Source organism: Pogona vitticeps, chromosome 9, assembly GCF_051106095.1.
Source record: "Pogona vitticeps strain Pit_001003342236 chromosome 9, PviZW2.1, whole genome shotgun sequence".
In the NCBI taxonomy this organism is placed as follows: domain Eukaryota; kingdom Metazoa; phylum Chordata; class Lepidosauria; order Squamata; family Agamidae; genus Pogona; species Pogona vitticeps.
This window is the reverse complement of record NC_135791.1, coordinates 2,719,240-2,746,141: the sequence shown is the minus strand read 5'-3', so window position 1 is coordinate 2,746,141 and position 26,902 is coordinate 2,719,240. Positions and strand designations below refer to the sequence as shown.

Here is a 26,902-nt window from a genome sequence, read left to right as displayed (position 1 = left end):
TACATGATTTTGAACTGCTAGGTTGGCAGGAGCAGGGACAAGCGACGGGAGCTCCCTCCGTGGCGTGGATTCGATCTTACGACTGCTGGTCTTCTGACCTTGCAGCACAGAGGCTTCTGCGGTTTAACCCACAGTGCCACCACGTCCCCCTTAGACAGATTGACAGACCTTAGACATTGTTAAAATGGTTGTAGCTCAAGATGAGCTGCGAGATGGCTGTCCTGTCTCAGCCAGGTGCAAGGCTCATAGGGTCACGTCAAGTTGAGCTGCTACAAGGTTGTCCAAAGTCAGAATCAAGGTCGACCTTGTGAAGTAGAAATCGAGTTTCTTTGGGTCAACATTTTTCTCTTTCTCTCTTTCCCACCCACCCTCTTGCTTTGTGCAGGTGCAGTCCATTGAGCATAAGCTAGATTTGCTCCTGGGGGTCTACTCACAGTGCCTGCGTAAGGGCTCCGTGAATTCCATCAGCCTGACTGCCATGCCGATCCCGACGGGGGAGCCTGACATCACCTCCGACTACCACAGTCCCGTGGACCACGAGGACATGTCTGTCTCTGCGCAGACCCTGAACATCTCCCGGTCAGCTAGCACCAACATGGACTAAGGGGGTTCCTGGAACTAGCCATGTTACAGCCAATGCACCAGCCGTGTTGGGTTTGCAGGAGATGAGGGAGGATGATCTTCTTCCCAGGGTAGGTGGGGAGGAGAGCGGTAGGGCACACTGCTCTCCCTGGAGCCCAAACCCTCTTCTTCAACCTCACCCGTGTTGGCAGGCTCCCCATCGGAGACACTCTGCTCCCAACACAACACAACAATTGCCTCAACTTTACTTGAAGTCTTCCAGTTCTGGACAAAGCCACTAGCCCTGGATGTTCTAAGGACTACCTGGTCGTCAGACCTCCAGCGCAGACGTTGTGGTATCTCGGTGGCTTTAGAAACAAAGGCGTTTATGGTGGCCACCCCATTCATCGTAACCAAAACCTCCTCCAACATTTTGTGCCACTGGTAAGGACAATAAGGGGCAGGATGAGGAGGGGGGCCCTCCTCTGTGGAGGGGAAGCCGTGACCGCCTCAGTCGACGTTTGGAGGGATGCATCTTCCACCCCTCAGCCTTCTCTAATCTCTCTGCAATCCGAAGCAGCTTGAGGTGCTTCCAGCTTCAGAGAAGAACTAGCTCTTCGCCACCAAAGAGCTTCCATGGAAGGGGAGCCACTGGGCCGTTCTCCACCTGAGCAAAGGCTCTCTGACCTATAGGTGGTCCTCCCCGCTTGGGGACTTTTATCTGACAGCTACCAAACTCTGGACTTTTTTTCCCTTCTGGAAAAACTAGGTTGGAGACGCTTCTTAACAGCTATGCAAAAGCTAGGCCGTCGCCCTTTCTCCCTCTCCCGGCCCCACTGCTTCACACGGGACAACGCGACTCTCTTTGCATCTAGAAGAGATGAGGAACTGGCAATGCCTAGCTCTGCCGACGGGCAGCCTTTCTAAGCACCTTGGAACTTCTCCGATACCTCCCCTCCCACGCACACACCCCTAAGGGCATTATTCTGTGACCCGAGTCATAAGCACAGAGGAAGCGATTCCTTGGTGGAACGGGCAATGTTATATGCAACAATCTTGAATATGCAACCTGAAATCAATCTGGACCAGCCGAGCAAAGGGGAGAGAGCCTCCTAGACCTAGGGAGCTAGCAGGAGCCTCGGATGACGTAATATTACGTACGAGGCCAAGCCAAATGTTCAGGAGCTGAAAAATCCCTGGGTGGCCTTCAGGGCAGTCTCTGCCTTTGGGGTGAGAGCGCCAGCCTCCCTCTAGTGCCAACAGAGGACCGGATCCAGCTTTCCTCCCAAGGGCATTGCTGGAATATGAAGTTGGGTTCTGTGGGGACTCTTTTCAGAGCCTCAATGATGTTGCTTTTCTGGACGACACTGACGAGAATTTTGTAGCCCAGAAAAAGCAACAACCTGAGGTTCTGGAGTGGGAGAAATGAAGGACACTTGTGGTGTCGATTTCGGTGGAGGGTGGGCGATGTGTGGCCCTCCCATGTCACTGGGCTGAAAATCCAAGCGTCCCTTGGTGGGACTGATGTCCAATGACTTCGGGAGGGCCATGCCTGGCGCACTCCTCCTTCAGGCCCTGCCTTCCCTCAAAGGACCCAATGAATGCAACTCCATTGCTCGCTCAGACCAGACCTGTGGACCTGGTCTGTGGGTCTAGGAGTCCCACCTTCATGTTCCCGGAGGCATGCGAGCTAAGGCGGTCCATTTGTGATGCTCATCAGAAACCTGGTTCCATCATAGTTGAAAACCCTATTCAGACCTTATAGAATAATAATAATAATAATTAATAATTACATATATATACATATATAAGGAGGAGCAGCAGCATGGTAGCCCTGTGCCTTGCCTGGAATGTTTCCATTTATTTTCCTCTCATGAGGAACCTATTTATGAAGTGCAAAATAGCTTCTAGGCATGGATTCATACGATTTACAGCTCCCGCCCATGTTCTGGGGAGAGGAGAAGGACAGAAATATGCAAAGAAGGGGTAGAACTAATATCCCCCTCAAATTTATGTTTTTAAAGGCTGAATAGGGTTGAACGTCCAGCTTCTGTCACCGTACCTTTCCCATCTTAATGCCACGCCGCCAGGTCTCCCTCTTTCCGAATTAGCTTATCCTCTGCTGCTTTTTCTGAATGTTCTCTGTTGTGGCCGTCGCGGTAGACTTTAAGCCTTTGCACTTTTTGGAGGGGGGAAGTCGATTGCCATCTCACAAAACTGCACACACACACGGGGGGGGGTGTGTGTTTCCTTTTGTGTACAATCAGCCCACAAAGAGACAGTGTCTTGGGTGTCCCGCCAGGAAAAAGGGATTGTACGAATGGACCAGGTGTGTTTTTATTTTAGGTCAAAAAGGAGATGGGAGTCCCAGGAAGTAGAAAATGGAATGTTCTTTCGTTCAGGATAAATGCCCGACGCGTTTCAGCCTTCTTATGGGGCATGTTTAGTATACTCTGATTAGCTCTTTCACTGCTTATTCGGTCTATAACAAACATGCCCTTGAAGAACGTTGATCGGCTGAAACGCACCGGCTATTTTATACTGAAATAAAGAACCTTGTGTTTTCTGCATCCTGGGAGTGCAGTTCCTTCTTTTTGACCAAATACTTCGGTGGAGGTACCCGTTCCTTCTGTTATTTTCAGTTGTCTTTTGAACCCCTTGTACGATTGAGGTCTGCTTTCCTCTGAGTGAAGGAAAGTTGCTCGTTTTTGAACGGTGAGTTCTGGAGTCTCATCGCCAGCGTGGGGATTCGGGGCGCTGGGATCCCAGAAACAGTCAAGAACTTGGACATGTGGCATTCTGGTGTGCAACTGGAGTTGTGGCCCACAAGGTAGCATGGCCAAGCTTTGAAAATGTAACTTTTCCATCCTTTTATTAATCAGGGAGTCAGGATAGGCGTAACTTCTGTGTGGCATTACTGTCTCAGATTGGTTATTGCATACCCATGCTGGTGCTTTCACCTGACAATTCAAGCTGATCATCTTCTTAGCTCATGATGGATTTCTCCTAAATTATTATTATTATTAATTAGCAAAGAGTCCTCTGAGAATACTCTGCAGGCTGAAATTATCTGTTTTTGTCTATTTTCTCCCTTAAGTTTTTTCCTCCAGTCTCTGCTTTGCCCCTAGAAATTAATGTACAGTGGTGCCTCGCTAGACAGTTACTCCGCATGACAGTTTTTTTCGCTAGACACTGACTTTTTGCAATCGCTATAGCGATTCGCAAAGCAGTGATTCCTATGGGGGAATTTCGCTGGACAATGTTTGGTCCCTGCTTCGCAAACCGATTTTCGCTAGACAACGATTTGCTTTTCCCTAGGCAATGATTTCGCTAGACAGCGATTTCAGTGGAATGAATTATCATCGTCTAGCGAGGCACCACTGTATTCCCCTCCCATCTTCCCTGATTGGCTATCTGAATGTTTTTTTAATAAGAAAGGAGTTAGAGAGCCTTAATACTCTCCCACTTGGTATATGCCCTCGTTCTGCTCCTCAGCCACCCATGCACCACTGCTACAATCTATGAAAAAGATAGAAGCATAAGAACTGGAAGGGTGATCTGTTCTTTTTGATGGTTCCGGAAGCTACTCAAGGAGGGATGGGTGAGAGCTTAGAGAAAACGTCCCCCAGGTATCTCCTGCGGGAACATCCATGCAGTGTAGTGGATCGAGTGTCAAACTAAGGAGATCTTGGTTCAGATTCCCGCTTGGTCATGGAAGCTCACGGAAACAGGGGTGGGCAAAGGTCAACCTCCTCCTGAACATCTCACACGCCTCCAAAACCCTACAAGGGTTACCATAGGCACATAAGAACATAACTTTCTACTTTGGGAGGGGGGGAAAGGCCTGGCTTCCATTTCATGCCTCTATAGGGTGCATGCCACCAGCCCCTCTCGCCCCGATGCACTCCCCTCTTTGCATGCCCTGCATGTGTCACGAAGGGATGGCTGCAACGTCTCCCCACCTCTCCCCGTGTCTTCTCTGGAGCACAGCTCTTCCCCCCCCCCTTCTCAATGCACTGAACACGGTGTCTTTTCAAGAGCACACCTAAGTCTTCCAGCTAAGACAAATGTCTCCCTAAGTGGGGAAGGGGTTGCGTCAGGGTGATGATGATGTGTGGTTGAAGGGGAGGCGATGAAGAGCAGGCGGGGAATCACTTTGACCAACCAAGCGAGGAGGGGAAAAAGAAATTGGCAACGAGGTGGACCTTCTGACAGATTCCCCAATCAAACCTTTTTTTTTCTGAGACAGCAGATAGTTACCTCACTTGATTAACTTATTAACTTATTGGTTTCATTAAAGTTTTCAGTAGACGGTTGCTTGTCTGCCTCGTTCCTTCTCTGCTGGCGGGGATGGGGGCCATTGGACCAGGGGCCGTGAGTTGGGGTCAACACGACTCCGTCTTTGGAGAAGATCATGGTGAAAGATCTTGGCCAAGCCTACAAGGGTGAAGGTCATCAAAGAGAGGGAGCCCATAAAGGTGAGGATGATGCTCTGGGAGAACTTCAGCTTTGGAAGGACCACTTGGTGGGGCATCAAAGATGTCAAAATACGTGGTTGTTTTGGTTTACAACTCCCAGATTTCCACCATTGTTGGCCATGCTAACATCATATAGAAATCTGGAATACAGAGACCGAAAAACATTCCTTCCCTCACTCTAGAACGGGCTTCTCTTTTCTCACCATTTCCCAGCGCTTGAGAAAAGTTAGTGACTATCTCCTTCTTGTTAGCTGAAGAATTAGCAAAAATTAGCAACTGGCATAAAGGAGCTGAATGTGCTGTATCTGGTGTGATAGACGATGAAGATTCCTCTTTGGTGAGATGCATACTGGGAACTAAGCTAGCTAGAGAGCTGAGTGGCCTAGGTCTCTGGCTCCGGAGCCAGAAGTTGGGAGTTCGATTCCCCGCTGTGCCTCCTCTGAGTAGAGCCAACCAAGTGGCTTTCGGCAAGCTGCACAGTCTTAGGGCACCCCTAGAAGAAGAGAAGGGTAAATTACTTCTGAATGTACTCTAGCTTAAGTACTCACCCCTCCTTGCAGAAACTCTTTAGAGTTTGTTGACTAATAAAAGTTGCAGTCGTCCAGCTAACAATCACTATTAGAATATGCAGCAACCCAGCAGAACCTAATAATAATAACAAGAATAAGAAATATAACCAAACTCATGGAGCAGAGGGAAAGAACCCAGCTGCTACCCATAGTGAGCAGTAGAGAAAGCTTGGTGCGTGAATGACAGGAAAAGGGCCCCATCTGGATTCACCTGCAATTGAGGAAGGTTTCTTTTTTTGGGGTGGCCCATCTAGCTCCCAGAAGACCTCCTGCAGGCCATGTGCTTGGGAGCTGGTCCAAAAAAGGTAACTTCTCAGCTGCTGGCTACCAGTCCACCTCACTGGAGAGCTGCACCACCAGGAGAAGAACCATGGAAAGCGGATTTGGACAGAGAAGGAGAAGTCCTTGTTGTTCCTCCTGCCTGCCCCTAAGGGGCGCTGTTGCCTTCCTGAACCCTGGGGGTTATATAGGATAGGTGTAATAGCAAAGGCTTTCGGAGCTCCGAGTGGCGGAAAGGTGACGATAAACAGAGGCTTGAAAGAAGGACTGAAAGGAGAGAGGGAGGTGGTTGGAGGGATGGTGAGCCTCTTGGGGCACAAAAAGCAGTACTTATTGTACCACAAGTGGGAAATGGGCTTTGTAGTCCAGGAATTAACCCCTTCAAGCTCTGGAAGCAGCATTTTCCCAGGCTTCTAGTACTGGAGGCATCCCTTAATTTTTTCCCCCCACCTTGAATAAGAATAAGAGGCTAAGCTTCACGTCAACATCCAAGAGGGTTTACTTTTAGCCCATGAGAATGTTAAACTCATTTTCTTTCAGGGAAGCTCATTTCCTCGGTTTCCTGTGGACAAAACGACAATTGGACATTACTCATACGATTAGTAATCCTGGCTTTTGTTTTTTAAAGGAAATAGCAAGGGGCTCCACACGCACACAAAAAAAGGAGATTTCTGGGAGAAGTCGGACTGGCTTAATCAGAAGGTGGAGAACTTGCTTCTAAAGCCAGGTTGAAATCTAGTGTTTTCTTCCTGTGGAAGAATTCTATAGGTGTCCCGCCGGGTGTTCACCAAAGATCATGGCTCTGAGTGCAGAAGTAATTAGTTTTGCATTAAGGCACTCATCGCCATTACTAACTGGCCAGAGGAAATTGGTGGATGGGTTAAGCTCCATGAGAGCTACAAGAGATTATGGGCCTGGTGGTTTGTTTGAGAGGCTTTTTTTGTAGGAAATGATGGGCAGAGACCACCCCACCCATAATTCCTTGCAACTCCCATGGAGTTTAGCTCACAAACTCTGAAAATCTCATGCCTAGATGTCAGGGCCAAAGCCTATGATGAAGTGTTGGGCCCTTGTGATTTGCGGGAGATGGATCCTTGCAATGTCATGGGGCAAGGCAGGCGAATATGGGGAGGGAAGCAACCACATGATGTATTTAATCACCTTAGTGCCAGTAAGCCAGGAGGTTCGGGCATCAGCTGGGTCTGGAGATAAATGCCCTGACTTTAAAGACACCTCTCAGACAAAGGTTTTCTCATCCTTCAATTTATCTCTCTGCCAGGAGACTGGAGGAACCACACAAGTTCCCTAAGACTTCAGCGGTCACTTTGAGACTCGGCTGCCCTATCTATTAGGTACGGTAGGGCCCCATATCCACGGGGGATTGATATGAAGCCACCACCCATGGATGCTGAAAAAACATGGAACACTATTTTAATAGCATATGGTATATACAGTATGGTCTCTTGCTCCCTCTAGTAGCCAGTTCTGGTAATTTCATTGTTAAAAATAAACATTTTAGGGGATTTTTCTTTTAATATATTTAATATTTTCAGACCCCGGATGAATGAATCAGTGGATACTGATCCTGTGGATAAGGGGTCCTACTGTATTAGATTTTTGAAACATACAGGTCAGGAGGAGCTACCCCGTGGTCAGCACACATTGTGGGTGTGATCAGTTGTTTCTCCATCAGATCACACCCTGCATCTTCCTAAACGAGTTTTTTTATCTGATGGACTTGATGTGAAAAGCAAAAGGAATAAAGCCGATAAGTCTCCGGACAAAGCCATTTCCCAGCACGCCCAGCAACGGTGACACTTTTCTGCATTCCCATGACAAAATCAATCTCTGTTCGGTTTTGGGCAGGACAAGATCGAAGCAAAGGTATGGCTCTTACCTGCCTAGTCTCGTTCCACGCCGGGGACATCAGAAGACTTTCTGCCGAGAGGGCGGGCTCCTGCAACATTCCTTGGAATCTGGAGTTGTCTGCATCACAGCAACACAAACATTGATCACTCCTTGAGTCTTCAGAAAAACCGACTCGTTTCCTCCCCGGGACATGCATTCCTTCACAGTTGTTAGGAACACCTTGTTATTTTGATTCTCCTCTCCTGGCAGGCCAGGCCGCATTGGTTTCAGCAATTGCCGTCTTAGAAGTGAGTTGGTTTTTGCCTAGAGATTCTAGGGATGTGCATTGGCTTGGGAAAATACAGACCAAAATTGAGATTAGATGTGCACTTCTGAGGTGACCATGGGGTGGAGCAAAGGGCCCTGGGGGGCACTCAAGGGGTGGAGCAGCATCCCCACAGATCTCTCACGTGGAATCTGTCATGTATGTGGCTACAATGTTGGAACGAAAAGGACACCGTCTACAGGTGAGCACGAACCAAACCACGAACTGAAAAAACCCTACGAACTGGGCTGGTTCGGGGTTCGGTTCATGACCTGGTTCAGGGATCCTACTCCTCATGGTTCTGTGTCACCTCCTCTACAGCCTCTGTTGCTGCTGTCATCCCTTTAATTCATAATACAGTACCCAGTTATGCGGATAGGCTCACTAAATAATGGAGGAGGACCATCACACGGTCACGTGCCAGCTTGCCCTGAGACTTATGTTGCCAAGTGTAACTTTTAAAACATTAGAACTATAACTGTCGTTAGCTATAATTATCAGCTGCAATTACTGCAGTTACTTTAGTGGCCTTGGGCGGAAATTGACCCCCGTTTATTGTAGGGGCCTTGGAACCATAACTGTAACTAATCTGTTTCCAAGTATTATCTGCCCGAGTTCTGGTTTTATTTGAAGCACAAATAAGACGGAACAGAGCAAGCTGAAATGTGATCTGAAAATACAATAAACGTCCGGAACAGCTCATCTACTTATTCTTTCTTATCATCATGTCGGACGCTGTTTAGGTCCCAAAGTCAAAAAAATGTCTCCTCCAAGGTGCCCACACACAGAATGAGGAAGAATTCTTGGGATGCAGAACATGTCTTTGAGCAGAGATATTTGGAAGGCTGGGCTCTTAAAATATCCTGACGAGAGACAGGAGGGAGGTTCAGGGTGAACATTTTTGTACTCCTTTCAGTTTTTTTCTGGATTGTGTGGTCTTTTTGGAACAGATCCCTTTGGTAAACCCCCAAATACTGGACTCTTTGAGGTTCTTTCTTTTGGTGTTCCCATTCCTGTTTCTGGTGCCAGAGCGAATGAGAGCCAACCAGTTTGACAGTTTGTGCCAGTTTGGGTTTTCTGGCAGAACTGGTGTTTGGCACTTCCCAGCCCTGCCTCCTCTGTTGGGCGCCCACTCAGAGGCTGTGCCCAGAGGAGGCGGGGCAGGGAAGCCAGAAGGCTGCCTCTGAGTGGCTGCCCACTGGAGAAGGAGGGGCTTAGAAGTGGCAAACACTTATTTGGCCAAAGAACAAACCGGCATGAACTAGTAGTTAGGGCCCACCTTTAGAGTCGATTAAGCCCTAACTGGACCCTCAAAACCAGTCCAAAAAAGATAGCAGGGCAAGATAATTCTCCTACTTTCTCATGACATATACCTCCCTTTTGGAGTCCTTTTTAAATGAAATGAGCTGCCTGGAGAGCTCAGTGGCTTAGGTCTCTGGCTGTGGAGCCAGAGGTTGGGAGTTCGATCCCCCACTGGGCCTCCTGGGAGAAAAGTCAGCCTGTGTGGCCACAGTGGGGAATCGAACTCCAAACGTCTGGCTTTGCAGCCAAAGATCTAAGCCACGGAGCAGTTTATGGACCTTGCCCAAGGCTACACAGGCCGGCTTTTCCCTTAGAAAACCCTGAAAAAGTGTCACAGTGAGTATGAATTGACTTGATGGCACGCCATTTCTAAGCTGATCGGATAGCTCAGTGGGTTGGACCTCTGCCTATAGAGGTGGAGGTTGGGAGTTCAATTGTCTATTTTGCATCCCAGGAAAGCCAGCCTGTGTAGCCTTGGGCAAGCTGCACAGTCCCAGGATGCCCCCAGAAGAAGGGAAGGGGAAACCACTGCTGAGTGTTTTTTTTCCTACCTAGAAAACCCTGGAAAGGATTACCATAAATGAGAATTGACAGCACATGATTGTTATTATTTTAAAATGAAACAGAGGTGTTCCGAAATGAGAAACAAAACAATGGACCCAAGGGGAGCAGAAGGCAGGTTTCCAGACCTTGCTGGATTCTGGTTTTCCAGCATTCCTTGTCATTGCTGATGTCGAATAAGACGGATGTGATTTGTAGTCACTCCTTGGGATGAATGGATAAACAAAGGCCCCCAGTGTTGCTGCAGTAAACATTCCTGCAGGTCGGTTCTTTCCTCTGCTTGTTGCGACTTGCAAGGCCTCCCTGACAGGTCCGCCCACCCGTCCCTCCTCCACAGTCCATGCTCAGAAACATCCCAAGGCAGTGTACACCCTGCGCGCACAATGGCAGGTTTTGTCTGCCCCGCTCGACGGAGATTTGAACTTTCGCCGGGTCTCCAGGAAGAGAACAGAGCTGGGGTCTGTCATGGTTTGGAACAGAGGTCTCTGTGAAGACATGAGCCCCTTCCCAGGGTGTTTCATGCCTCTGGAGCATGAATGCGCCTGGAGGGGATTTACTATGCGCTGTTTGGCTACAATGCCAGTTAGAAATATGTCATGAATGGTATCTTTCCATTCCGTCTAGCAGCTCCGTGGATGCGATGGAAAAGGCAGAGAGAGAAAAACACATACACACACATACACACACACAGAGAGAGAGAGAGAGAGAGAGAGAGAGAGACTGGCGGTATTGAATTCCTCTGAACTGGAAGAATAACTTCTGGGCTGGATCAGAGATCGAGAATGATCGTAAGCCAACTGAGTAGATAAAAACGATGCTTCCTCCTGAGTCTGATATGATGAAATCAGAGTGTGGGGGGGAGTGCTTTCTAAGGCCTGGAAAGAATGATTCCGTGGGTCAGTGCTCAGTGGCCAAGAAGCACACTTGGTTTGACACGGGAAGTCATGAGTTCAGGTCCTGACGTTGCAGGTGAAAAAAGGATCAGGGGCAGGTGGCCAGAAAGAGTTTGGCTTGGAGCTTTGAAGAGCTGCCGTGAGCCAAAGGAGGCAAGACTGGGCTATGCCGGGTCAAACTCTGGCATGAGACAAGACTTACTTACAAAGTGCCTGATCAGTTTCAATCAGAAAAAAATATTTGTATGGATTATCTGGAGAACTGGTAGCTCATCTCTTCTGTGAGCCTCAGTACTTCTACTTTATCACAAGAAAGGAAATGACCATGAAATGAAAATGAATACATTGATTGTAGATAAGTGCAGGTGTCTTGTATTATTGTGCACGTAAAATTTGGATCTGTGTGTGTGTGTGTGTGTGTGTGTGTGTGTGTGTGTGTGTGTGTGTGTACACATCCTAAGACTTTGTCTCTTTTGCATTCAGTTTCAACACTACCGGAACAAACTTGTAGCACACTCTCTGTAAAGTATTTTCTGATCCCTATCTCTCACAGCCTGGGAGTAAATGGACTTTGACCATCCTGTTTAAAAGCCTTTTTATTTTTCCAGAACATATCATAGGGCACAAGGGCCTATTCCAAGAATATCCAGTGTGAATCGAGCACTTGGAGGTCATGTGAAACAAAGTCGGTCACACGCAGTCTTCCTTCGCACCCAAAACTTGGGACACCTCTTTAGATGCCACGAGGCTTGGTGGCCATTGCTTCTTCCATCCATATTTCTTCCCACTGGAGCAAAAACCAGCCCCATCTTCTCATCCGCTCTCATGCAATATCCAGGGAAGGATCTTGGAAAGAGCAGGGGACCTGGCAGAATAATTTATTTATTTATTTATTTATTTGATTTATACCCCGCCTATCTGGTCCGAAATAAGGTGGGCAGGAATGTTGGCAAATCCCTGGGTTCAAGTCCCAAGTCTGAGTCTTTGCAATCAAGTCCCAAGTCAGAGTCCCTATTAGAACCAAGCTTTTATCCCCCCAGAAAAAAGGATGGGTTTCGTGTCACAAGTTGAGTGAGAGTCTCAAAAAACAACAACCAGAAAAAAAACAACGAGTTGTGTTGCCGGTGCAGCTTCAGTCCGACTCAAGAGCAAATCCCATGACTTGAGACTCCGTTCCTGTAAATGGAGGGGGTCACATGGAATCATTCCAAGTCTTGGAGATATTAATTTTTCAGACTACAACTCCCAGAATCCACCATCTAGCATGGACACAGGGTTCTGGGTTTTAGAGTCCCCCAAAGATGGCCCTTTCTCCATCTCTCCACGCGTCTCACACTAGACGCGTGGATGAAAACCTTTGCTTACGGTATATATCAAAGAATTTCTGATCTAGGTTGGGGAGAGAGTTCCAGAGAGTTAAATATTCACCAGGGTGAAGGCTGGTTAGTGCGGGAAGTGTGACTCAGGGGTGAGCATGGGCCGAGCGCTACTTATGTGCGCTCTTATCTCTCAAGCAGCCAGAGGCCGCTTCCTCCAGCCATGACCTCAGTCCTCAAACCTTTTGCGCAGGAATAGTTAAACCTTCACCAACTGCCTGCTTCATGCTGTAAAACTCTTCTAAAGGAATCTCCTTCACTGGGTAAATGTTTTTCAATACTCTGCATTTAGCACACAAAAATGTTGCAGCAGACTGAGCAACAGCTACACACTGGCTGGGATGGAGCGGGATTTGACAAGTCGCATGCAAATTGCTGGATAGCTCTGTGGCTTAAGCCAGATGTTGGGAGTTCGAATTCCCCCCCCATGGTGCCTCCTTGACAGGGGCTGGACTGGATGAGCCACACGGTCCTTTCCAGCCCTGCAGTTCTAAGATGATGATGATGATGATGATGATGATGATGATGATGATGATGATGATGATGATGATGATGATGATGTAAATAATGTCTGTTTGGCTGACAGGTGACCCGTGACCGAATCGATTGGAAGATGTGAAAATAACGTTTTGGGCTACAGCATAGCCATGTTGGCTTGGGGGGATCTATAAGTTGTAATCTAAAGAAGTAACTTCTCCCGCCTCCGAGATTGAGTACATGTGATGTTCGCATCATCTGTCCATTTAATCAGAATGTAGTTCCTGAAATCTGAATGCCAAATTTGACAGTTTTGTTCCTTTTTTAAAAACAAGGAACGACTCAATCTTGAGTCGTTTTTCCGAGACGCTGCAGAAATTCTGAGATTTCTGCAGAATTTCCTTCCAGCTGCCCCTTCCTTTGCAAGGCAGCGTGACCGATTCGGTAGAAAAGACATACAGGCAGGCTGAGGGGGAAAGAGCCGTGGTGAAATTCCCCAAAGATGGAGAGCCAGATTCAGGGCATGAATGGAAACTGTCCACGAGATGAGTTTCCCCTAACCTGATGCTGCCAGTGGGCTGACTACAAAGCCTATTGGCCACTCTGCCTGGGTGTAATGGGAGTTGTAGTCAGCCCAGGTTTGGAAAAGCCACGCTAAATCATCCCAAATGCTTTGGAAGCAGGCGCCGAGATCAAACTGCGGATGCGCTTCCTAACAAGGAAGGCATGACCTGACGAATTTCTGCCTGTCCTGCATCTGATAACAGCTCAGGATCCCTCTATAGGGCAGGCATTTGGATCAGGTAGTCAGAAAGATGGTTTCCTTGTTCCTTTTATGGCTCTATCTTTTCCCCCAGACAGCCCGTGGAGAATGACTGCTACGCTGGGAGACAAGTCAGACATGAAATCAATATGACATTTACTGGAATGAGAGACAAAAATGGTAAAGTAGATATGCATGTTACACACACACACACACACACACAAACACACAGAGAATAGTGAAGGCATGGCATTAAATAAATGAGATATCTCATTAAGGAAAGCCGTGATTAGAAGAGCAGGCAAAGTATGCCCGACTCCTGTAAAGGTAATGGGAAAGATTACATAACACATAAAACCTAATTGCATTAATTACTGAAAGCATAATGGATGATAAATGCCCTATTAAAATAAGTATATGATCAAATATGCACCTAGAGTCATATCCTGTCCATATTCTCTATTTCCAAAGAAAGGCAGACGCAGTGGGCCAACAGAGATTTCAAGATTCAGAGCCGTCCTCTCACCCCTCCTCTTGCAAATCAAACCTTTTTATTTATCCCATTTATCTAGGAAGAAGCCAAACTTGGAGTACTCTTTGCAGAGTTCAGAACTTCTGGTAAATATTCCTTTTTATGACACAGAATTAGTACAGAGATCCACAGAGGAGAACAGCTTCAAGTTCCTCAGATGGTCCACCCCTTTCCCATTAACTGTCACTTAAGTCTCCCTAACTCACTTTGAGACATTTGGAGGAGAAAGAATAAAAACGTTTCATTTCTTACAGCTGTGAACAGATTGACAGCCAACTTGCAACAGACTAAAGTAAGGGAAAGCCAACACTCAGAAAAGAGGCAGAGCTGTCCTTGAATTCAGAGGTGGGAGGGAATGATTGGTTAGCGCCGAGTTGATTGACAGTTGCCCCAGGTGAGAAAAAGTCCTTCCCACTCACTCAAAACTACGAGCAGCATGCACAGTTGCAAATTAAACTCCTACAGTACTAATTTTTTGGGGCCAAAGACACCCAGAAGCTCCCAGCCATCCTGACTGTTGCATTGGGAACATCATCCTGTCTCCCAAAACACACACAAACACACACACAACACACAGACTTTCTGCAGCTCTGGAAAGAACTATTTGCTGCTTCTCTCTGGAGAGCAAAGTCCAGCATCATGTCCCCATTTCCCCCAGTGGTCAATGCTGGAGGAGAAACCAAGGTTATTGTGAGGAGCAGCATTTTTCATTCTGGGAAAATACATATAAGGAATTTTGGAAAGAGAAAGCACTTCGTACGTTGAAGGACCAGGGAGGAGAGAAATGGTCACCCAGAGCCCTTCCCAGTTCTCCCCAGGGTCCTCTCCTGAAGCACATGACTCACGGTGGATTCCCATGTTCTTTGTCACCGCTGAAATATGCACAATGGAGACAACGGGTCTCCCAGTGTCCTACTGGATTTCCTGACACCAGAGCCACTGCCGCGCCAGGAAGCGAAGGACTTAGATTTTTTTCAGAACAGGAAATGTTGCTGGGATGGATCAAAAAAAAAAAAAGCCAGGACAAACAGTTCTCAAGGGTGACATTTCTTAAGGGAGGAAATCTGTTGGAAACTCTTGAGCACGACAAATCATTGTGAGGTTCAAATTCCACAGTGAATTTTCTTGTACCTGCAGTTGGTCCCTTGGTGCTGACAATTCTGTCTAGGGTTCCTTGCAGCCGACCTCTCCAGTCTGGATGGAACGTTCTGTTCCCTCATTGCTTTGTGCTTGGAGGAGCGCAGATTCGCTTGGATGTGCCTCCAGTTTTTCTCTTTAAACATCTTTCTCTCCTTAGGAAAACCAATTCTCTTTCAGAAATCTTTAAGAAATCTTTGAGTGATATTCAAGAAATGTGCTTCTCTGCTGGAACTTCTCTATTGGAGGGTTTGTTTTGGGTGTAAAATCCAAAACATGGTCACAAACTCATTTTAAGTTTATTCATTTAGACCAGGGTAGATCAAGTAAAACCAAAATCTTTGGGAATATAAATGAAGTGTGCCTTCTCCAAGAAATAAATGGGTCCTATTAAAGGCATCACTCAGCTCTAGATTTGCTTGGGGCTGATATGGATTTGTGTGTTTATGCATCAAGGGGGTGATTTGTTGGACTTTTATTTGCAACCTTGCTTGCGGTCTGTAGCCCGAGTGACTGGGAGGGACTTTTGTGGGTGAGCATCTATCTATTCAGCACTAACCAGTCATTCCTTTCAGCTTTTGAAATTCAAAGAGAGCCCCATCTGTGCTGAATGTTGTGTCTCTTGCTTACATTGGTTGATGGCACCTGTTGGTTGCTGTTGATCTGGTTGGTTGGTTGCTAGCATGTGTGCAGTAAGGAAAGCAGTAAGCACGAGTCTGTAATTTCAAGCAATTGCTAGTAAAGTTTGTTTTATTCTTTTCCTACAAATGTCTCAGAGTTATTGAGACATCAAGGGGCCAGTTATTGAGAAAGGAGTGGACAGACTAGGGAACTTGTAGCCATTGTCCTCCATGGATCTTTGTAATTCTATTGTGTAGCAAAAAGAGAATTTTACCAGAGGTTCAAAACTCTGCAACAGAATTTTTGGACCTTTTCCCTCACTTGTTCTTTACTTCCCTCCTCTTCACTCCTTACTGTGTTACGAAGGATTAGCCTTGTTGTAGAACAAACGGACCACGCTGGAGTGCTTCAAAGCCTCTGAGCAAACTCAGACAGCAGGCAAACACTAAGTGCTGTTTCAGGAGAATTCAGAAACGCCGGCTGAACAGCGATATGACAGGAGCGGGAAATTTCCTCTTGACCTGGCCACTGCCCCGCTGGGGCTCTGAAGTGGGTTCGGATTGCGCAGGCTCGCTCAACTTCCTCTTTGCTCCCGTCGCTTCCAACTAGGGTATGGAATTGCAACATCTTGCTTGTGCCCGAAGACTCAACAACGTCCCCGTCCACACCCCAATTGCGTTTGGGAGCTAATGCCTTTGAAGGGTCTTCAGTCTCCTGCCTGAGGATCAGCGGTGGTCCGTCTGTTCTTCAAAGCGGCTGGCCTGGACATGCCAAAGGAAACTCATGCCTTTGCGTTGCAACATCTAAAAATGCTACCGCCTTTAGGCAGGGCAAGAGGAGATGGTGCAGAAAACTCAGCCGTGGATTCTTCCATCATTTCAGAGCAGATATTACTAAAGGCAGTGATTTGGGGGAAAAGTTCTAAAGACTTTTGAATCTCTCAATCTGAGAGTTGCAGAGCTGAAAAGGACCCTGCGTGTCATCCAGTCCAGCCCGTCAAGGAGCACCGTGAGGAATCGAACTCCCAACCTTGGGCTTTGCAACAAACAGGCTCAGGAAAGCTGGCTCAGATGCCTGCAGATAAAAGAACATCTTTTGTATCAGTGCTTCCCAACCTGGGGTCCCCAGATGTTCTCGGACCACAACTCCCAGAAATCCTGGCCAGCACAGCTAGTGCTGAAGGCTTCTGGGAGTTTTAGTCCATGAACATCTGGGGAGGCAAGGCTGGGACGCATTGATCTATATAAAGGAGAAGGTATGGAAGCTAGAAAGCATTTTTTAAAAGCTGGTGTCCTCTTTTGGAGAGCTTGATCGGTTCCTCCCTTCGTTCCGCGATGCGCCACGCGTTATTCCAACCATGGCCAATGGGGGAAAAGGGTCATTTGAAGACATTGGCCATGAATAGCGTGTTGAATAGGATGCGTTACGTGGGTCACCCTTCCACGTAACCAGCTGCGTCTTGCTCCCCAGAGGGCGAAACGCCTCCAGATCAGGGAAGTGGCGTTGAGTCAAGGATGGTGAAAATAGCACGTTGGATATACCCACCCACGCCGGCGTCTGGGGCACTGCCCCCTCCTCAGAAGGCATCTGCATTTTTTTTCAGCTGAAGAGGCTGAAATTAAGTGACCCCTTTGGTGGGTGGATGGTGGGAAGATGGGGGTTGACCTCAGCCTCACATTGTCCTCCCACGACCTGGAGCCCCTCTGTGCCACCCTTGCGTGACTCAAGCACACACTCCATTTTTCCTATTACCGCAACATGGTGGGTGACGTGGGCACACGATGATTCAGAGGGTCAGCTTTTGCTGACTCCGGGTTTGGTTGGGAGAGGGTCCCCAGCTGAACCCCTGGCCTTTTGCAGCGGCGCGCTTTCAGTTCTCCTTATCTCTTCCCTTCCGCAAGGGTTAAAACGGCGCATCGTTGTGTAACAGGAACTCCATTGTGTAGCAAGCGCTGGCGCTTACACTTCATTCATGGGGACGTAGGGAGGTCAAAGACAGAGCGGGCCAGGCAGCGGGGGGAAGATGAGGGTCCCATAGGGAGCTTGGAGGTGGCGGGGGGACCTATCTAGACACTCAAAAGGCACAAACCGATGGCCAACAGCTTGCAACTGGTTGAATTTGATCCCACACTTCCATGGCCTTTTCTAAGAATCATCCTCAGGTTGCTACCCTGAAGCAAGAGGGGCCTGGATCTGTGTATCCATCTTCTTCAATACACTCTCTCCTTACTAGTTATTAAGGGAAAGCTTGCCTAAAGAGAAAGGCCTGCTTGTGGAAGGACAGCAAAGATGGGACCAAGCTGGCCTCCAGTGGGAGGGAGTTCCAGAGTCTAAAGGAGCAGCCACCGAGAAGGCCCTCTCCTGTGTCCCCCTGCCCCACCAAACATACCTGTAAAGACAGTGGGACTGAGAGAAAGGTCTCTCCTGATGATCTCAACACCCAAGCAAGCTCATAATGGGAGACGTGGTTTTTGAGATAGCTTAACCCCAGGCGGTTTGGGGCTTCATAGATTAGAACCAATACTTTTACTTGTTCCTGGAAAATTTTCGGCGACCAGTGATGCAGCTGTAACAAGGGAGTTATGTGACCCCTGTAGCCAGCCCCAGTTAACAATTGGGCTGCTGTGTTTTGGACCCACTGAAGTCCTCCTGACACTTTCCTTCAGCTGTTCCCCCCCCCGTATACTTATTGATCTTTTCCTTAATATTATCTGTTAACATTGTAAGTTGTCTCCTTATTGTTTGTAGTTTTAAATACTGTTTCAGTTTCAGTTTTTAAATATTGTCTTTCTTTCAGTTATGTTAACCATGGTTAGCTGAAGATGCTGTTTTAGATAAGCAGGGCACAAAAACAACCATCTCTAGCTTGTTTTCTGATTGCCAATGACTGATATCCAGAGGTACACTGCTCCTCAACCTGGAGGCTCCATTTAATATTCAGACTCATGCTTATTCACTAGTTTTTTCCTATTCAAATCCTCTTTTTAAAGCCTTCTAAGCCACTTTCCATCTCATCTTTCTTCTAACATCAAGACAGCTTCAAAATAATTAAAAACAAATACAGCTAAGGCCAATGTAAGTGACCCCATCCAAACAAAATTAAAACCTATTATTATAACAAGGCCATGTCAAAAAGTCTGTGGGCCTTTGAAAAATCGTTTATCAGCATGTGCTGGGGTAACAGACAACTACAAAGGTTTCTCACACACTCTGCTACTAAAAAAAAAATTACTGAATTTAAATAATATAACCCTAATCAAGGGCAGATGGGACACTTTAATCCCTTGGGGGTTACGTACCTTTTAGTTCAAGAATTCATGCAAAAACCAGACCTGATATTGGCTTTTGGAGAGCTGTCTCAGAAAGGGGGAAAATAGACCAAATATTCAGTGGCTTGTCCTATGCAGTCACCATATATAAATATCTCTTTCATGATTACACCTCTTGAAGAACTTAACAAAAAGGTCTTGACATTTCCGACAATAACAAAAGAATTGTGAGAAATGTTGTCCCAGAAAATCCATTTTATTTTGCCAATGAGATGCTCTTTGTACTTTGCCACGGCCATACCTTAGGATCAAAATGAACCCTGCCAGTTTTGGTGAGCCCAAATGCTACATGATGCTTATTTTAATCCACCCCAGGACTTTTTCATTCATTCCCTTCTGGCTCTGAGAAGTTCATAGCACCTGGCCACGTATTCTCGTCCCAAATGCTTCAGAAATGGCACTGTATGCAGTAGAACCAGGTAGAACCAGGTAATACAGTGGAATGTGGATCAGTCAAGCCAATTTGAAGGTTTCACTGCTTATTATAGAATTATAGAGTAATTGAATTGGAAGGGGGGCTCGAAAACCATTGAGTCCAACCACCCTGTTTAAGGCAGGAATTCAAATCAAAGCAGATCGGACAGAGGGTGGTCCATTTTTCTCTTGAAGGCCTCCACCGATGGAACGCTCACCATCTCCTGAGGTCTTGGGTTCCCTTCTCCTACTTCTTTAACAGTTGAGAAGTTTTCCCTGCTGTTATTCAGCTGAAATCTGGCTTCACCTATTGTCTTCTTGATCTTAAGGACACTGTCCTGGACCATCTCTATCCTGACTTTGATTGAGAGTGGCTAGGAGCCCTGGATTCATTCCACCACGTTGCACTTGCTGATTTTCAAAAAAAGAAACCCCAGGGCTCTCCAAAAAAAAAAAAAATATTCCACCTTTGCAAACTCTCCCTCCTCTCTTTTTTGGGTTAACTGGGTAGAAATCCACCCTGTTGTGCTGGACTCAGACTGGTCAGGTAGGGAAGGAGGGAGGGAGGGTCGGAGGGCGGGCTAGGATGCTGGAGCGCAACCCCTTCTTCTTGGTGCGCGCCGCGTTCCGCTACATAAGGCGGAGCCGCTTGCGCGCCGGTTCAAGGAAGGCAAGCCAGGCGCGGAGCAGAGCGCAGGAGCGAAACTTCCCAACCTTTTGCCCGTTCTGATGGCTTCTCCTCCCAAGAAGGCTGCAGGTAAGGCGCTGAGCCCCTTTTCCTTTCTCCTCCACCCTCTTTGCGCGCTCCCTTTTTTCTTGGCACAAGGCAGCCGGTTCCACCGCTGGTCTCGGAGAGGCTCTGGAATGCCGCTCCCGCGGGCAGTGCCTCTCCACCCCGGGAGCTCCTTGGCAGAAATGGAAAAACACGAACTTTCCCGAGAGCCTTCGGCCGCTGATCGCTGGCTTGGCACCCCAGGCGAGACGTTTGTTCCTTCCCTTACTTGTAACGGCTTGCTGAAGGTCAAACCTTCTCAGCCCCGTCCTCCCCTCGCCTTTCTAAAACTTTTCTGCAAAGGCTGGCCCACCCAGGGGTGGGTTGTCTTCTTGTTTGGAGAGATGGACTCCAGATATACCGCTGGAAAACACACACACACAAATCCTTGTTATGTGCCATTGTTAAGAAATGTATTTAACTTCGATTTTTGGAGACCCCATGAACTGAGCATTCTCCAAAATGTCCTTTCTTCATCAGCCCTGCTCAGCTCTTGCAGAAGCAATACTGTGGCTTCTTTTAGGGAGTCCATCCATCTCCTATTGGGTCTTCCTCTTTCCCTGCTGCCTTCCACCTTTCCCAGCATGATAGTCTTTTCCAGACAATCCTGCTCATGATGTGCCCAAAGTACGACAGATTCGGTTTTATCATTTTGGCATCCAGAGAGAGAGAGAGAGAGAGAGAAAGAGAAAGAGAGAGAGAGTTCAGGCTTGCTTTACTCTAAGACCCCCTTGTTCACCTTTCTGGCAGTCCAGGGTATCCAGAAAGCTCTCCTCCAGCACCACTTTTCAAACAAGTCAATTTTCCCCCTAGGCAGCAGGAAACCTGATAGATAGACCCTGATCCCTCACTATGAAGCTCATCTCAGTTCTTCTCGACCTGGTATCTGTCCGTTTCCAATGGCACATTTTTTTCCTTCCTATCTACACATTTTGGGTCCAGCCCCACTCATGCAAAGAAAGAAACAGATAAAAAATTTAGAAGCCAGCAAACAAAAAAATACAGCCACCCCGGAGCGTTGGGTGGGGTCCGACCCATCATCTTCCTCCTGATGGTCATGTTGGTGAGGGGATACTGGGCATTATGGGCCCAAAAGTAACTTTTTATTTTTTTTGCACTTTCCTATATGATGCCCCAGGGAGAACAGGGAAAAGGGTGTAACGATGGGCAGGATAGATCTGGGTTTAAAGGCTTCCTTAAACTCATCGGCTGGCCTCCCTTGCAAGGGTGGAGTGAGGATAGAAGGCGAGGGAGTACAACCGAGCCAGGTTCACCCCGAGGGCTCATTGGAAGAGGTAGGGGCAAGCAGCCAACAAGCATGTGAAAAGTTATTTATTAACATTAGCGTCTTAAAGATGGGAAAATGTTCACCCAAACTATTAGGCTTGTAGTTTTCTCCATTGAATACATTGAGTGGTTCCTTTTCATATTATGAATAAGTACATCAATCAATTAATAAAATACCAACCCCCCCCCAAAAAATAGAAAAATAAAAATAAAGAATAGCAAAAAGTAAAGGATTTAATAGCTCATACCAGTTATGAGAAAAGAGGAACAATAAAAGCGAACAATTAAAGGATGGTCAAAAATGCCACTTACATTTTTATAAGATCTTTTGAGGGAGAGAATGTTAAAACCAATTGATCAATTAACTATGATATGGATTGTGATATATGTAGAACTAGCTTTGACAGAAGGGATTTTTAAACAGAGTGCTGTCCGTCTTGATTTAAAACACGTTTTAGTCATGATTTTATTTACCATGTTTAATATTTGTTTGATTTTTTAAAAAAAATATATATATGCGTATTTACTGTTTTTATACTCATAGTTTTTAGCTTTTCAATATTTTCTTTTAAGGACGCGAGCCGCCTTGGGTCCTGTTTAAGGAGAAAGGCTTGGTAAAAGTATTTGGAATGAATAAAAATAAATAAATAACATACCCCGAATGCTTCTTAAGGCAATAAAAGGCTCACGTTAATCATAATATAAACCAGCATGGAAATACATTAGACATCTTATAAGAACATTTTAGTATTTGATAATTCTTCCTTTCTAGTACTTTTTTTTTAAAAAAAATTCTTCTTTACACAGTTGCCCGCGTTCACCCGCTGAATGACCCGCTGAATGGCGAGCAGAGTTTATAAGCCTGCTTCCTTCAGCTTATTTATCTCTTTTTGGTGGTGTTCTCCTGAATCAATTTTGCCACCAGACTCTGACTCAGGAGGCCTGGATTCAAATCCTGACCAAACCATGAAATAAATGCACTGGGACTCTCTGTCTGATCCTGACCCGCCTCGCGGGGCTGTTGTGTGAAGAAGGTGGGGGTGGAGAAGGAGAATGTTGAGCTGCTCTTCCTTTCTCGAACAGAAAAAAATGTTCAAAGCTGCGTTTCGCCTTCTCTCGCCTCTGCCTGGTGGAAGTGGTGTGTTTAACCAGGGAAAATGTTCAAGGCGTGTTTTGAGGGCTGGAAAAAGTTCCAGACCAGTGAGGTGTGTGGAACTCCTTATCAGTGAAGTGTTTAAATAAAGGTGCACCGGGAATGGTTATATTTAACCACTGCCTGTCGAATTTGGAAACAGGCGGCTACTGTTTATGTTCGGGGTGATGACCTGGGTGCGGATCCTCTTCATACCGTGCGGTAGGAAGGATATGAAATGACCCACCCCAGACAGTCTTTGCTTGGTTGTTGCAAACGGTGCCCTTGTTTGCCATGAATCCGGCCGAAGGGTCTCAAATCATGCAAGGAGCCTTTTGAGGTGCCCCCCCCTGCCCGGTTTCATCTAAAACCTTCTTGTGATCCAGCCACCCATGGATTTAAAAACTCCCCCACCCAGATGAACAGTCACACACAGTGCAAAAGAAGATGAACCCCTTCTTGGGTGCCTCCCAGGACTTCAATGATCCGGGTCAAGCAAGGGTGAGCAGTTAATCACAACCTGTTGCCTCCTGGCATCCGGAAGGGCCAGCAGGCATGCAGAGGGAGACTGAAGTCCACATTCTTTCCTGTTTTTTGACCCCGGGCTCCATCCTCCTGCGATCACTGGTGTCGCTGCAGCTGCTGCTCAAAACAGGGAACCTCCTGGAGTCCTGGCGACTGAGATCCTAGAAAGAGCAGCCGGGCTGAGCCAGCAGGGCAAGGGAAGAGAGATGCCAACCTATAATTCCATCTCGGCAGAGAGGTTCTCTCTGAAGTAGCCAGATGGCACTGGAAACGCAGCTGCTCAGCTACTGAGAAACCTGAGCTGGCATCTGTCCACATCCGACGGCACGTAGTGGTTTTTTTTTTTTTTTGCCAGATGCCCAAAGCATGGAGCGGTCCAGCAGTTTGATGCCGCTTGCCCAAGGTGACACAGGCTGGCTCTTTCTCCAGGAAGCCTGGCAGGGGATCGAACTCCCAACCTCTGCAGCCGTGTACCCAACCCACTAAATCAGCCGGCCAGCTTCAGTCCACGAATCCTTCTGCCAGTTCACAAACGGAAAAGCAGTCTGTGCCACAGAGACAGGGAGGGCTGGACCGTACAGCAGCCAGTTCACCCATCTTTTCTTTTCACGCCAGGAAGGTTAAGGTCCCCCTATCTCTGCATAAGAGCCTTCCTCGTTTTTTTGCCGCTACAGACTTATATGGTTGTCCGCCGCTCATGACCCCCAAATGCTTTATTCATGATCCATGTCCTCCTTCTCGTTTTGCTGCAGGGCCCAGCTCAAGGGTGACTGAGAACCAAAATCACTGTCTCGTAGCCTAACCTACCTCACAGGGCTGTGGGAGAGAATTAACGATTTCCTCGCTCTCATCCTTTAAGACCACGCTGGCGACATTCAGGAAGCATTTAAGGGCACCCTCTCTTCGTTTTCTCTCGATACTAGGTGCTCCCTGGAGCCCACCATCGTTTGAGGTTCCATTTTACCTTTGTAAACCACTTTGAGCAGTGCCTCACACGAGGCCAGCGGCATATTAATCTCCGCCATCAGTCAATAAATCTTGTTTTGAGCAACTTAGAGGAAAGACAGTAGTGAGCGTCGTGCAAAGAAAGGGGTTGAGACAGGAAATGGATTCGAGGTCTGAAAAGAAGAGAGGTGTGAAGCTCTCCAGCAACCCCAACCTCTCCTCATTGTTTTGACTGACTGGTTCTCAGTCCGTGAGTTCAAGGCTCCCTGTTACTATTTGCTGTCTTTTTCCATCCTGAAAGCCAGGTAAACAGGAAAATTGTCCTGAGTTACATTCCTGGCAGCTGAGGGAAGACCCGGCTCAGGGAACAGGGTGAGGACAGATAGATCTCCGCCAGAAATGCTGTACGTGCTTTGGTTGAGGCTAGCCGGTGCTACACAAGAGTTATAGGTCAGCCGCCCAAGAACTGTTTGCCTGCAAGGCGGTGCTCAAAACAGATTCAATTTTTTTCCCCCATGAGGGGAATCTAAATGTGTTGTTCAGATCAGCAGCGTTTCTGAAGAGGATTCCCCACAACAGCATGGGCCCACTTAAAATTAAATTGAAAAGAAAGCCAGGGAACTGAGCCTAAGGGAAGTCAAGTCGAATTTCTTTCTCACGGTATTGTCATGCACATCTCTAGATCAGAGCTCGTGAAAATTCCATATATATTTTTTTTTTTGCTAGTCTAAGCTAAAGCAGTTGAGCTTCTTTTAGACTGGCAACAGTTCCGATGGGGAGTGTCATACGCATCTCTCGAGCTTGCAAAAGTCTTTGCAGCCCGCGTTTCTGAGAGAAACATGTCGTGGTCTTCTAATGCAGTGGTCTCCAATTTTGGGCCTCCAGATGTTCTTGGACTTCAACTCCCAGAAATCCTGGCCAGCACAGCTAGTGATGAAGGCTTCTGGGAGTTGTAGTCCAAGTACATCTGGAGGCCCAAGGTTGGGGACCACTGTTCTAATGGAAGGCAGTGTTTGAGCCTTTTTAGGGAACACCCCTGCACCTCGAAGCCTTCTCTGACGCCTTCCGTTTTCTTTCCTCTCCAGCGACTGTGGATTTCGGAAAACCCAAAGACAAAATGAAGGCCTTATGGACTCTCATGGCACTCCTGCTCTTGCCGCCCGAGACTCTCGCCGCCCGGGTATCCCGGACACGGAGAGAGCTAGCCCCGGGATTGCATGAGCGTGGGATCCGAGATGCTGGAGGTTCTTACTGTGAGCATCAGGATGCTTGCTGCCATGGCAGAGACGATGGATGCACAGTGCCTTACCTTGACACCATCTGCTACTGCGACCTTTTCTGCAACCGCACGGTCTCAGACTGCTGCCCAGATTTCTGGGAGTACTGCTTGGGAATCGAGCCTCCGTTCCCTGTCCAGCGAGGTAGGTCATTATGGCTAATAGCATTAATAGGCAGAATCTGTTCTCAACCATCCCAGAGTGCAGGACACATAACAATGGTCTCAAGCTAGAGGGAGCCAGATTTCAGTTGAATAGCAGGGAAAAAACTTCTTAACTGTTAGAGCAGTACGAGAAGGGAACCTATGATCTCAGGAAATGGTTAGCGCTCCAGGGCTGGAGGCATTCAAGAGAAAATGGATCAAACATCTGTCCGATCTGCTTTGATTTGGGTTCCTTCCTTAGAAGAGGATCGGACTCGGTGGCCTTAGAGGTCCCTTCCAGGTCCATGATTCTATCGGTCCATGGTTTTAACATGGAGGTGGCTATGGAGATGTATTGACTGGGAACTAAGTTGAAGAGGAGAGACCGGTTGATGGATATGTCTGGGTAGCTGTCCATTTGAGGACAGGGTGGGGGTTCTTGCAATCCGGGGTGTGGGGGGGCATAGGTGAATTTTCTGTTGGTGGTTACTTCTGATTATGCCTGCCAACTCCTTATGTGGATGTGTCTTCAGATCGGCCACAATTAGAGCACGGACCAGACCACAAAGCAAAAAACCCCCCCATGAATTGGGCCATTTCATGGTTTGTTCTAGGGTGCTTCAGGAAAACGTGCCTGCCCAGAATGAAATGAAATACTGAACTATTATTCGCATTGTCCATTTGTACACGGGCTGTAACATGGACATCGCATCTCCCATCTTCACCAAACCTGAACTGACTCGTGGGATGACTCTCCTCTACAACCCCCTCCAGGTTTGGTGAATATTGGATATGACATGTCCGAGTAAAAGCCCCCCAAAACAGGTCCTCCCCCAGGAAAGAGGTCTTTTGCCAGCTGCCAGATATTGTCAGAATACAAGTCCCATTATCCTTCACCAACAGCTATGCTGCAGAGGGCTGATGGAAGCTGTCAACCACCCCAATCCGGGTGTCCAAACTTCTCCTGTCTGGGTTGAGAAAATACATCATGGTCGACGTCCAAAGCATTAAATGCCCAGAGTCTTCCTCATTCGAGCATAGCACTCTAGATGTGGCTGGACTACAAAGCCTACCAGCAATGCCAGCAGATGGGAGTTGGGATCTAGCAACATCTGCCAGATCCTTAGAATGCCCATGAGATCTTCTGTAGAACATGTAATGCACCATTGAGTCAATGGCTCCTCTGACGTCCTTGCACGCTTTCCAGGCAAAGGAACCTGCAATGCCTCGGATAAAATCCAGGGCTGACCCCCCTGTGCTTGAGATCCAAAACCATTCAGTCTCCAGCACAATCCCTCCCACACAACCGGAGACTTTAATTTCATGATTTAACCTTTGTGAGTTTCAAATCACCCT

The 26,902-nt window shown here is 47.3% G+C and overlaps 2 protein-coding genes across 3 annotated transcripts in view; both read left to right on the top strand.

Annotated features, from left to right (window-relative positions):
- The window catches only part of KCNQ4 (potassium voltage-gated channel subfamily Q member 4), a 74,747-nt gene extending 69,870 nt beyond the window's left edge, over nt 1-4,877 (top strand). The window contains exon 14 of one of the 2 annotated variants that reach the window (XM_072979544.2): nt 386-4,877. In XM_072979544.2, coding sequence (XP_072835645.2) covers nt 386-604 — 219 coding nt within the window. In that variant the 3' untranslated portion in view covers nt 605-4,877. The remainder of the gene's footprint in view (nt 1-385) is intronic. The other variant, XM_078380063.1, reaches the window with a different exon arrangement.
- Nucleotides 4,878-20,082: 15,205 nt separating this feature from the next.
- TINAGL1 (tubulointerstitial nephritis antigen like 1) overlaps nt 20,083-26,902 on the top strand; it is a 26,512-nt gene continuing 19,692 nt past the window's right edge. Inside the window, exons 1-2 of the mRNA XM_020812936.3 lie at nt 20,083-20,222; nt 25,212-25,547. Of these exons, the coding sequence (XP_020668595.3) occupies nt 20,195-20,222; nt 25,212-25,547 (364 nt within the window). The 5' untranslated portion in view covers nt 20,083-20,194. The remainder of the gene's footprint in view (nt 20,223-25,211; nt 25,548-26,902) is intronic.